The following is a 12,815-nucleotide window of genomic DNA, read 5'->3' on the forward strand; positions in this document are numbered from 1 at the left end:
AAGTAATCTCTATGCTCAATGTGGGGCTCGAACTCATGACCCCCCAGATCAAGAGTTGCATATTCTAGCAACTGGGCCACAAGATCCACCATTTTTTAATGTAACACCAAGCAAAGAGAAATATTGCCAATTATAATTACATGATGCAAGGTGATTTCAGAGATGTTTGCATGCTAATGTGCATCTCAGAATTGTTATTATATGGCAATGTACAGCATTTAGTATGTGCCAGTCTTTGCTAAAGATCTATGTATTTAAAATTCATTTAATCTACATAAAAACGCTATACAACAGGCACCATTATTATCCACACTTTAGAGATGAGGAAACTGAGGTACGGTGGGTAAATCCAAGTTCAGAAAACTAGTAAGGAGTTGGACAGGATTCAAAGTGAAGCAGTTTGAGTGCTTAACCATTACATTAAATTGGCTCTCTGAGCCTGCATTCCTGGAGGCACCAACTGGCTGGGGTTGAGCACTATCTATGCTCTCAAGTCAGGATACACAGGCTCCAGTTTCAGCCAGACCTCTGCTCTCCTTTAACCTGACCTGCTGGAATGAACAGTGATGTTACCCAACTGACACTATTGGGATTTGAGTTTGTGACTCTTGTATTAAACAAAAGAATACTATATATTAACAAAAAACAGTTCTAAAAAAAAAAACATATATCTATACATGTATATATATATACGTATGTATACACATATGTATATGTACATATATATGTATAGATATATGTTTATATATGTATATATGTATACGTACATATATACATGTATATACATATATACATGTATATACATATATATACACATATATATACATGTATATATACACATATTGGATGTATATTGGATAAAATTTAACCCAGAGTTAGTTTTATTTAGAAAGACCGGAAAGGGGTAATAAGGAAAAACTCAAAAGACAATAGTTCTTCAATTTATATTATGGTAAGTATTAGGTGCTCTGAGCGATAAATACAGTGATGAACTAGACATGTATCCTGGCGCCTGGGTGGCTCAATTGGTTAAGCATCTGACTCTTGGCTTTGCTCAGGTCATGATCTCATGGCTCGCGAGACGGAGCCCCAAGTCAGGCTTTGCACTGACAGCACAGAGCTTGATTGAGATTCTCTCTCCCTCTCTCTGTCCCGTCCCTGCTTGCATGCGCTCTCCCTTTCTCTCTCTCTCTCAAAATAAATGGACATGTATCCTGTTATCAAGATGCTTTTATAGCCTCAGTATAGTGTAGTTAACAAAGTAACTAGAAATCTGGTATTTTAAATAATTCTAATAAAGTAGCTTTATGTTTTAACATGCAAAGATCTCTAAGACCTATCAACCAATTAAAAATGTAAGCTGCAAAACACTATAAATGGTATATCATTTATGAAAAAAAGGATAAATATGATCATACAATATATAATTTTATATTGTATAAATGTATAACTTCATAAAACTCTGGAAGGATTTATATCACATTAAGAATCATGCTTATTTCTGGAAAGAGTACGAAATTGGAGATGGTAGTCAAGCAGGCCTTAAACTTTACTAGTATTGTTTGCCATTTTGTGTAATAAAAAATTAAAAAGCTAATGAAAAAGAGAGTATGCGTAAGATAATGTAACTCATGCAGGTGATTATGTATCAGAACTCTTCATCATTTTTAGTAATTGTCAACTGAGATTCACAATTCCACTTACCAAGACAAAACTGAAAAGGGCAAATAATCCCACTAACAATTGGTAAATTGAGCATAATCAGAATGATAACCTAATAATCTGAATTTAATATTTGTTTACTTTGCTAACCAATAGTGCCATTTACTTTTATTCAGAGATAAACAAAGGAGACCAAAAAAGCAGCAATGTGATGGGAGTGACTAGGAAAGAAGAAAGTGAGATGAGAAACGTGAAAATGAAAAGCCACTGAAAAGTAAAAGGGGAAAAAGGCAAGTGGCATAAAACTAGCATGCTGGGGTGCCTGGATGGCTCAGACGGATAAGCATCTGACTCCTGATTTCAGCTCAGGTCATGATCTCACATTTCATGAGATGGAGCCCCCTGTTGGGCTCTGTACTGATAGCTCAAGCCTGATTAAGATTCTCTCTCTCCCTCTCTCTCTCTGCCCCTCCCCGACTTGTGCACAATGGTGTGTAGTATGCTCTCTCTCAAAATAAATAAACTTGAAAAAAAAAAAAACCAGCATGCTGAAAGTACAATTTAAAGACACTGCCATAATGCAGTTTGCAGTATTTTCTGACAATTCCTAGGAGAAACCCATATATTTTTTTAGTATTCAGTAACTATTTAACTGACATACAAATATGAAGGACAGGAATGCCAATTTAAAAAATCTAATTCAGGGAAGCACAGATAGCTCAGTCAGTTAAGTGTCTGACTTTGCCTCAGGTCATGATCTCATGGTTCTGGCTGCGCATCAGGCTCGCTGCTGTCAGTGCGGAGCCCCCTTCGGATCCTCTGTCCCCTCTCTTTCTGCCCATCCCCAGCTTGTGCTCTCTCTCTCTCAAAAATAAACATTAAAAAAAATAATAATAGGGGCGCCTGGGTGGCTCAGTCGGTTGAGCAGCTGACTTCGGCTCAGGTCACGATCTCGCGGTCCGTGAGTTCGAGCCCCGCGTCGGGCTCTGTGCTGATGGCTCAGAGCCTGGAGCCTGTTTCAGATTCTGTGTCTCCCTCTCTCTGACCCTCCCCCGTTCATGCTCTGTCTCTCTCTGCCTCAAAAATAAATAAACATTAAAAAAATTTAAAAAATAATAACAATAAAATAAAAAATCTCATTCAACCAGTTATTCAATAAATATTTACCAAACATCTAATACCAACTTATTTGATCATATAACTGCCTCCAAGAAGTTTAAAACGTAGTTATAGCTTCCCTGGAGAGAACTTCCCTAACCATGACTATTTACTGCAGGACTAAAATAATTCATGTTAACCAATAATCAATTCATTTACAGTGTTTTAATCAAACAAACAAACAAAAAATACTAGTGTTTCGGGGCGCCTGGCTGGCTCAGTTGGTTAAGCGTCCTACTTCAGCTCAGGTCATGATCTCGTGGTTCACAAGTTCAAGCCCAGTGTTGGGCTCTGTGCTGACAGCTCAGAGCCTGGAGCCTGCTTCGGATTCTGTGTCTCCCTCTCTCTGACCCTCCCCCTCTCACACTCTGTGTCTTTCTCTCTCTCAAAAATAAAGAATTTTAAAAATTAAAAAAAAATTAGTGTTTCAGAGCACAAAAAGAACCAGAAATTTATTTTAAATATTTTTTATTGTTTATTTATTTTTGGAGAGAAAGAGAGAGGGAGAAAGAGAGAAAGAGTGTAAGCAGGGGAGGGACAGAGAGAGCAGGAGGAGACACAGAATCCGAAGCAGGCTTCAGGCTCTGAGCTGTCAGCACAGAGCCCGATACAGGGCTTGAACTCACAAACCATGAGATCATGACCTGAGCCGAAGTTGGATGCTCAACCGACTGAGCCACCCAAGTGCCCCAAGAACCAGAAATTTATTTTAAATTGAACTCTACAACTAAGAGGTTTTATGAAGGAAAAAAAAAAAAAAAAGCAAAGGTCAGTCCTATCTTCAGATGACCTAAATTATTATGATCTAAAAAAAGATGTGGGAACATCACAGTCAAACACCAGTCTCTTTGCAAATAAATCCAATGAATCTAATACAATCAATTTCCATTACAATTACCAGTAAGTCAGCCAAGCTAATATACTGCTTCATTTATTCTCCATGTTTTCTCTAAGAAAAGAACAATGCTTTCCAAAAGAACATTTTTTCCAAGCAAGGCATCATTATGAAACTTGTCTACCAATTAACCTATCACAAAGGTTAGCATCTCAAAGTCTTAACACCACCAGCTTTCAAATTAAAGGTAATTTTTTATACAAAAATGTTTATAGCATTTCTGCCTGAGGTATAAAAATATAAGCAGGCCTTTTCTAGGATATCCACAACAGACAAAAAAAACCAATGCAGTATAAATAAAATGTGAATACATTAAGAGAGCAAAATGGTATTTGCTATCAGCAAATTTACATAAGAAAATTTTAAATTCTCTCCTAAACGATAATCAGATTCAAGAGTGATTACAATTAGTTCTCAAACCACAAAGCACCAGGACTTATTTTATCTTTTATTTATTTATTAACGTCTATTTTTGAGAGAGAAAGAGAGAGAGAGAGAGCGAGATAGCATGAGCCGGGAAGGGGCAGAGAGAGAGAGGGAGACACAGAATCTGAAGTAGGATCCAGGTTCTCAGTTGTCAGCAGAGCCAACGTGGGGCTCGAACCCATGAATCACGAGATCATGACCCGAGCCAAAGTCTGATGCTTTAACTGACTACGCAACCCAGGCACCCCAATCTTTTAGGTATTTAAATTGGCAACACTTCATGAGCTGCATAAAACTGACAATAGTAAAAGACTTAAAAAAAATTTTTTTTGGTTAATGTTTACTTTTCAGAGAGAGGGACAGAGTGTGAGTGGGGGAGGGGCAGAGAGGGAGGGAGACAGAATATGAAGCAGGCTCCAGGCTCTGAGCTGTCAGCACACAGTCCGACGCAGGGCTCGAACCCATGAACTGTGAGATCATGACCTGAGCCGAAGTCAGATACTTAACCGACTGAGCCACCTAGGCACCCCTTAAAATGCAGTATTCTTTTTAAAAATATATCCTCTAGGACAAGTTTTCCCAAAGTATGTTCTTCAGAACACTCAGATCTATAAGGTTTCCAGAGGAAAAAAGGATCTGGTCTAATAAAATTCATAAACACAACTTACTTTATACCTACATGTTGAATATATTTGAAAACTGCTTATTAATAAATCTTGCATCAATATTAGGCTTTTTGTTTTGTTTCTGATCATCACCCAACATACTTCTTGATAACAAATTTAAGTACATCTACTCATGTTTTTTGAAACATACCTTGCTACTGGTAGGGTGTGTAATATTTAAACAATTCTAGGTTTTTTTTTAATTTCCCTTAATAATCTACATAATAACCTTTAAAAAAATTCATATAGTTTTCAACAGACACTACTTAAAAAGAATATAAGACATCTTTGGTTGGATAGAAGTGATCAAAACACAAATCATTATTATGGTTTTCTTTGACATTGTTATTGCAAGAGAACCAAGAGAGAAAACACGTATCAGTGATGACACTGACTTCGTTATTAATATGAAACTTGAACCCAAACAGGAGTTTTAGACTATACATTTATAGTAACGAGGTATAAGACATGTTTGACCAAACCAAAACTATGTCTAAATTTAAACACACATTCCTTAACAACAATTTTTATTACAAGAAACTACAGCTGTCTCTATATTGTTAGTCCTTTTGCTTTTTAAGCCAGCTGATCACCATCTGATCTAAAAGGAGATGACCTGGGGCACATAGGTGGTTCAGTCAGTTGAGCACACAACTCTTGATTCCGGCTCAGGTCATGATCTCATAGTTGGTGAGATCAAACCCTGTGTCAGGCTCAGGCTGACAGCATGAAGCCTGGCTTGGGATTCTCTCTCTCTCTCTCCCTGTGTCTCTCACCCTCCCCCCATCCCTCAAAATAAATAAACATTAAAAACAAAAAGAGATGACTTTATCAGTACAGTAATTCCACATACTTCTTCTGGACTTAAGCAACCTTTATGCCTTGGGATACAACTTGAGAAAAGAAAATCCCCTATGATTTTTCATCAAATGCAGTTAATATTTCTCTTGGGATTTTCAAGAAACTAGCTTTAAAACAAAAAAAGCTATTACATGAAAAGTAGATGGAAAATTAAATGTGTTAGCATTCAAAAAAAAATAAGTAGGACTTTTACTATAATTAGTGTTTATTTGTACCCTGCAAAGTATGTCAAGACTAAGGAGGCTTCAATCACCAGAAATCAGTGCCTGTCTCTAAAGTAAAAAAAAAAAGAGAAATCAAATTTAAAAGTATTTGACTCTAAAATATGAAAGGTTTAATGTGGATGAAATTCTACACTTAAAATATTTTTTAGAATTTTATAGAATTATTGACTATCCTATGATACAACACTATGTCTCTAGAAAGCATCTTAACACCAATCAAAAGTTACTCTTGGGGGCACTTGGGTGGCTCAGTGGGTTGGGCTACGGGCTCTTGATTTCAGCTCAGTTCATGATCTCAGTCTGTGAGATGGAGCCTTGCAATCGGGCTCTGTGCTGACAGCAGAGCCTGCTTGGGATAATCTCCCTCCTTCTCTCTCTGTCCCTTCCCCCACCTCTGTCCAAATAAATAAATAAATAAAATTTTTTAAAAAAGTCCCTTTGAAAAGTTGGGATAATATCTTGGGGATTATTTAAAAAAAAAAGTTACTCTTAACTGAGAGGATGAAGAATTAGGTATTATAAATCAGTAATGGGGCATCGGGCTGGCTCAGTCATAAAGCATGCGACTTTTGATCTTGGGGTTGTAAATTTAAGCCCCATGTTGGGTGTAGAGATTACCTAAAAATAAAATCTTAAAAAAAATCAATAATATGGGGTGCCTGGGTGGCTCAGTTGGTTAAGCATCCGGCTCTTGGTCTCAGATCAGGTGTGAGTTCGAGCCCGGCATTCGTCTCCACGCTGTCAGTGGGGAGCCTGCTTGGGATTCTCTGTCTCCCTCTTTCTCTGGCCTTCCCCTGCTTGTACTTTCTCTCTCTCTCAAAATAAATAAACAAACCTTAAAAAAATTTTTTTTAAATCAATAATGTAACTCTAACACATTCAGAAGATATTTAAGTTCAGTAAGAGAAAGCAGGAAAGCACTAAAGGCACAGTAAATTTGAAAAAATCCCTTAAGTAAAAAGTTTGACAAAATGAACATCAATCATTCCAGAACTTTGATTCCAGCAGTCTTTAAAAAGTATTGTTTTACCACCTAACAATTCATAAGCTGCTATGATTATAGATCTGGGATTTCTTTCATATAACACTATAATTCATTCATTTAACAAATACTTACCAAGTATCTACTACTATGAAAAAACAAAGATTAAAATACGTATGAACTCTGCCTGAAAGATTTTTAAGAGTCCAGAAGAGTGAAACATATACAAATGGTAGGGAAAGGTAGAAAGCATAAGAAATGCACAATCTAGTTAAAATATGAAGATTGTTCAGAGGGGAAAGAGATTATTTGCAGCTTGGTGGGGGAAAAGGGGTGGATTTAAAGGACAGGTAGACTTTAGGGGTATCTAACTGGCTCAGTTGGTAGAGCATCCAACTCTTGATCTCAGGGTTGTAAGTCTGAGCCCCACGTTGGGTGCAGAGATTAAAATCTGTTTAAATCTTCTTTAAAAATAAATTAAAAAATAAAAAAAACAAGATAATAAAATTAATTAAAATAAAGGACAGGTAGACTTGAGACAAAGAAAAGAGGCTTTCTGCTGGGAAAAAGAGGAGAAAAGCACAAAAGATGGAAAACCACAATGAAAACAACTTAATTTTAGAGAAATGGAAAAAATTACAAAATATTAAACAATTATGTAGAAGTTAGAGGTTCCCAACTCTGGCAACTAAAATATCCAGGGCAGATCAAATCGCCAATTAAAATATTTAATATTGTACCACTCACTCTATGATGCTCTACAAATACGTTTTTTTTTTAATTTTTTTAACATTTATTATTTTTGAGAGAGCATGAGCAGGAGAGGAGAGAGAGGGAGACAGAACCTGAAGCAGGCTCCAGGCTCTGAGCTGTCAGCATAGAGCCGGACACAGGGCTTGAACCCACAAACCACGAGATCATGACCTGAGCCAAAGTCGGACGCTTAACAGACTGAGCCACCCAGGAGCCCCTACAAACACCTTCAAAACTAGTGACCCATGACCCCCTTTATCTGTTGAATGAGATGGTAAACAAATTTTATTCACTGTGTAACTTGGAGTAAGCTATTAATTCTCTTCATAAGATAAATTACTTTTCCAATTTTGAGTATGCATACTCAAAGTTAGGCAAGAACAAGGGCTCTCACTTTCCTTTCAGTTTACATAAACAACATACACAAGTGATACTCAAGCTTCATTTGAAATCATGATGTAAAAATTATATTGTTCCATTCACTGGTAAGATCAGAGTTCTAGTCTCATACTGTACAACTTGCTTTAATGCTCTGTGCTTCAGTTTCCTAACTTGTAAAATGAGGGTGTTTAAGCTGGATGATCTGCAAAGGGCCTTCCAGCTTTAAAATTCTATACTCAATTGTACACCACCTTTTCTACAGAAGTCATTGTGACAAGGCCAACTATTAAAAAAAAAAGAAAAAGAAAAAGAAAAAATAGTCTTCCTCTAAAAAAAAACCATGCAATTGGGGCACCTGGGTGGCTCAGTCGGTTAAGCGTCCAACTTCGGTTCAGGTCACGATCTCACAGTTCATGAGCTCAAGTCCCGAGTCGGGCTCTGTGCTGACAGCTCAGAGCCTGGAGCCTGCTTCGGATTCTGTGTCTCCCTCTCTCTCTCTGCCCCTCCCCTGTTCATGCTCTGTCTCTCTCTGTCTCAAAAATAAATAAAACATGGGGCGCCTGGGTGGCGCAGTCGGTTAAGCGTCCGACTTCAGCCAGGTCACGATCTCGCGGTCCGTGAGTTCGAGCCCCGCGTCGGGCTCTGGGCTGATGGCTCGGAGCCTGGAGCCTGTTTCCGATTCTGTGTCTCCCTCTCTCTCTGCCCCTCCCCCGTTCATGCTCTGTCTCTCTCTGTCCCAAAAATAAATAAACGTTGAAAAAAAATTAAAAAAAAAAAATAAAACGTTGAAAAAAATTAAAAAAAAAAAACATGCAATAAAAACTATACTAAGTGCCAGGCTCTATTTCCTATTTCATTTAATCCTCATTTACACCAATAAGAGCAGGAAGGTGGTTCCCTTCCGTTACGCAGGGTATCCTCCAACTCTTGCCTGGTCCAATAAAATTAGGGGTGGAAGGCAAGGATTCAAATCAAGGTCTGATGCCAAAGCAAGCTCTAATAAGCCATACTTGGTGCCTCAAACAAAAAATGTCAGACATAAAATAAATGAACAAAAGCTCAACAGGTAGGCTGTGACTTTGGTAATCTGGAGGGAGCATGGTCTTATAAACGGGGCAGCCTGGGGACCTTGTAGCCATGCGAGCAGACAAAGAAGCCAAAATCAGGGATGTGTGTGTGCACACTAATATTGTACAAAATCTCCTGATTTTCAAATGAAAAAAAAAAAAAAAAAACAGACTCACTAGCTTTCAACTTCTGCTTCAAACAGCTCTAATCCAGATCTATGAGGTTGATTTCAATAATATTACATAAATTTCCAAAATTCCCAAGAAAGTATTAAAATATGGATGGGCACCTGGGTGGCTCAGCTGGTTAAGCCTTGGACTCTTGATTTGGGCTCAGGTCATGATCTCACCGTTGGTGAGATCAAGCCCAACACCCAGCTCTGTACTGACACCTCACAGCCTGCTTGGGATTCTCTCTCCCTTCCTCTCTCTGCCCCTCCCCTGCTCATGCTCTTTCTCTCTCTCAAAATAAATAAACTTAAAAAAATAAAAAAAATAAAATATGGGCATCAGCAAGAAAACCTAGGCTAGGAACTAATGCAAACCATGGTTGAATCCTGGCTCTACTACTACCAGCCGTGCGACCTTGGTCAAGTTACTTTACCTCTCTAAACCTCATTTCTTCATTTGTAAAGTGAAAATACTATCATCTATCTTGCAGCGTGGTTAGAGTGAAGGAGAATATGGACTATAAAGAGCTCAGCCTCAAGGTAAGCCTCTACCTCAAGGTAAGAGCTTGACAAATGAAAGCTATTATTATCCTTCAAGATCCCAGTAACACAGAACACAGGACCTACGTTCACAGATATTCCAGTTATGTTCATGAATACTATCCAAAGTTTACCTTTAAAATGTCATCCTTTGTCACTTTTCTGCAGATCTAAAATTACCCTCACATAGTTTATTTTAAGTGTCACACACACTCACTTCTAATAACACCGACCAAACTTCAAAGTAAGCTGATCCTAAACTTAACCAACTAGCAAATACTGTTTTCAGTGGCTAACAATTCTGTAAAGTGACGCTGCAAATCGTGTTACCAAGGGTTCAGACTTCTGAATGGGGAGAGTGTAAGGGAAAGCCGGGGGATGTGTCCCAAAGCGGTTTGAGCGCGAAACATCCCTGTACGTCCAATCGAGTATTTCCCAAATGGCATATAGTTGGAGGAACCCGAAAAACGAGGTCTGAACTAATAACACCTGGCAGAACGACCTTCCTCCAATTGAAGGGACAGGAGCAGGTGGCTTTGTGCCCCCAAACTATCGTTTTATTCTTAGCCACTTGCTCTCGTCAACAGCTGGGTTTTAAACCTTCTTGCAGTTTTCCCCCATGCCCCATTCCAGGCTGCGCCGGAGGAAGCAGGACTTCAGGTTCCTCTCGGTCCGGGGAAAGGAGTCAAGGGCCCACGGCCCCGAGGGGTGCACAAGACAAGTCGGGCCCCCTGTGCCCAGGATCGAACCCTGACGGGGCGGCATCACACGAGGACCACCCTTCACGCCAGGCCTGCGGAGCTTCGGGGCGCGGCTGCTGTCAGCCGGGCCGAAACACCGCGGTGGGGGCTGCGCTGGGGCGTAAGGGAATAACTCGGGGGTTTCAGGAGAGAAAGGGAAGCAAAGGGAGAGGCGGCATGTGGACCCCCGGCCCACGGTGGCGCGCGGGAAGTCACCTCCAGGCCCCCGAGTCCTCCGTCCCGTTCCTGCCCGAACCCTTCCCAAGTCCCGGACCCGTCGCGCTCCTCTCACCGTCTCGGCTTCTGTGTGCTGGGGTCCGGCACTCTGACCCCCCATTACCCCGCGGAGGAAATTCATCTTGTCGCTCAGCCACCGGCTCTATCGGCACCTTCGGGAAAGAAAAGGTAACTTTCCCTGCCCTCGGCAGGGCCTGGCCCCCAAGCCCGCACTCTGCACTCTGTGGCCGCTGCCACCACCGCCTCCTACTCGGCAGCCGCTCCAGCCCCCGCTAAGCCCGGAAACAGCCGCCGCCACCAGTCAAGATGCGCATGCGCGGGGACGTGGCATTACGTGGCGGCTCCAAGGGCGAAGGCAAAGGGGAAAAGTAGGAAAAAGGAGGCCGGTAGCTCGGATCCGCCCAAGCCCCGCCCACTGCGCAGGTCCCACCTCCCTCGGCAGGGACACGCCTCCTACTCCCGCCCTTCTCGGGTCGCTACTGCTGGCCCCAACCACCCACGTGGTAGAAGCCCGGCCCTGCCGGCTGGAGAGGACACCAGTAGTGTACGTGTTTTGGCTTGCGGGTGTTTAGTTGTCGCCGAGGGGGACTTACTGCAAGCTATCGAATCTGGGGTCGTATTTTGTTGAGTCGAAAGTGAAATTTTACTTCGGCCGACGTGACAGGTAAGGGGTCCCGGCCCCTGGGAGGGTTCGTTTGGTTTTGTGTTTTAGCAGTACGAGCCGTGTGGCCTTCTGATCCTCGCCAATTGCATTTCTTTACAGGGCTTTGTTTAGTGGTAAAAAGGGTAGTAGAGCCCCCTCATTCCACTGCCACTGGAGGGCGCATTTCTCAGTTCTTGCTCTTCAAACCTGTTCTAAAAGGAATTCCTAGATCTTAACACCAGGTACGCTGCTATTTTCAAGTAGTGTGAGGTGCAAACCGATTGAACCCTGCATTTAGCTTGTTAGACAAAATACATTGGTCTGTAGTGTCAGTTTGGCAGCTAGTAGCATAACATTTTGTTACTAACTCAGCGTCTGCATTTTCAGCGTTTTTTTTTTAAACATGAAAAATGTCATTTTTTTCAAAATGGTATGCTCTGACCCTTTCGAAATGAAATTGCCCAGGTAGGTACACATGCTTCTGGAGTAGTCTTGTAAATTTCTTGAGGCTAAAAAGCGAAGGGTCTAGTTAGCTTACTGATTCATACACCCCTCTGCTTGGATGCCCCACAGGTCTCAAATTCAGCATTTAAAATTGAACTCATCATCTTCCCCAGCCTCCATTAAAGGGGAAAAAAAAATCAGTATGCTTCTTTGTGCCCTGCCACGCACAACAGTACCACTAGCCAAATAATTGCCTAAGCCAGAAGAAGGATGCTGGGTGGAATCTTATATTCTGGATTTTACCTCCACGAGTCCAATATTCAAGTCCTTTCATTTCTATTTATAGACTATTTCTCAGACAGGTCCTCTGCTCTTCATCTTCTCTGCCTCTGACATAGTTTATGTTCTCATCATTTCTCACCAAGATTATAGCAGTAGCTTCCTAACTAGTTTGTCTGCATTCAAGCCCTGGCTTCCATCCAGTCCAGTCTCCGCTCCACCTTTGGGTGAGCCTAACAACAAGAAAACATCTGTCCATGTTGGTCCTCTTCTTAAGATCTGCCGGTGGTTGTCCATCTGCTCCATAATAAAATCCAGTCTCTGTAGCTTGGTATACAAGCCTGTTATGTTCTGGCTCCTATCTCTCCAGCTCCTGCCTCCCCCACATACTCTGGAATTATGCCTGGATATGCTCTTCCCCTCCCACCTCCTCATCAAGGAAACTCCTACTAGTTCCTTAAGACTTAACTCTGGCATCCTCTGAAAGCTTTCCCTGATACCCAGATACATATGTATATGCTAGCAGTTTGCAGTTGTTAATATGTGGAAAGCACTCAATAAATGCTTGTGAAGCCAAACTGTTAAGGGTGGGACTATGTTCTTCAGTTTTGTATCTCCATAGGTTAGCACTGTCATAAAAGGTGATCTTAATGGATAAATGAAGAAGACATTATGGATAAATGAATAT

General features: G+C 40.8%; 1 protein-coding gene across 2 annotated transcripts in view; it reads right to left on the bottom strand.

The window, feature by feature from the left end:
* USO1 (USO1 vesicle transport factor) overlaps positions 1–11,064 on the bottom strand; it is a 101,663-nt gene extending 90,599 nt beyond the window's left edge. The window contains exon 1 of one of the 2 annotated variants that reach the window (XM_030313661.2): positions 10,817–11,064. In XM_030313661.2, coding sequence (XP_030169521.1) covers positions 10,817–10,882 — 66 coding nt within the window. In that variant the 5' untranslated portion in view covers positions 10,883–11,064. The remainder of the gene's footprint in view (positions 1–10,816) is intronic. The other variant, XM_030313660.1, reaches the window with a different exon arrangement.
* Between the last annotated feature and the right edge of the window lie 1,751 nt (positions 11,065–12,815).

This window comes from Lynx canadensis, chromosome B1 (assembly GCF_007474595.2).
Source record: "Lynx canadensis isolate LIC74 chromosome B1, mLynCan4.pri.v2, whole genome shotgun sequence".
Classification (NCBI taxonomy): Eukaryota; Metazoa; Chordata; class Mammalia; order Carnivora; family Felidae; genus Lynx; species Lynx canadensis.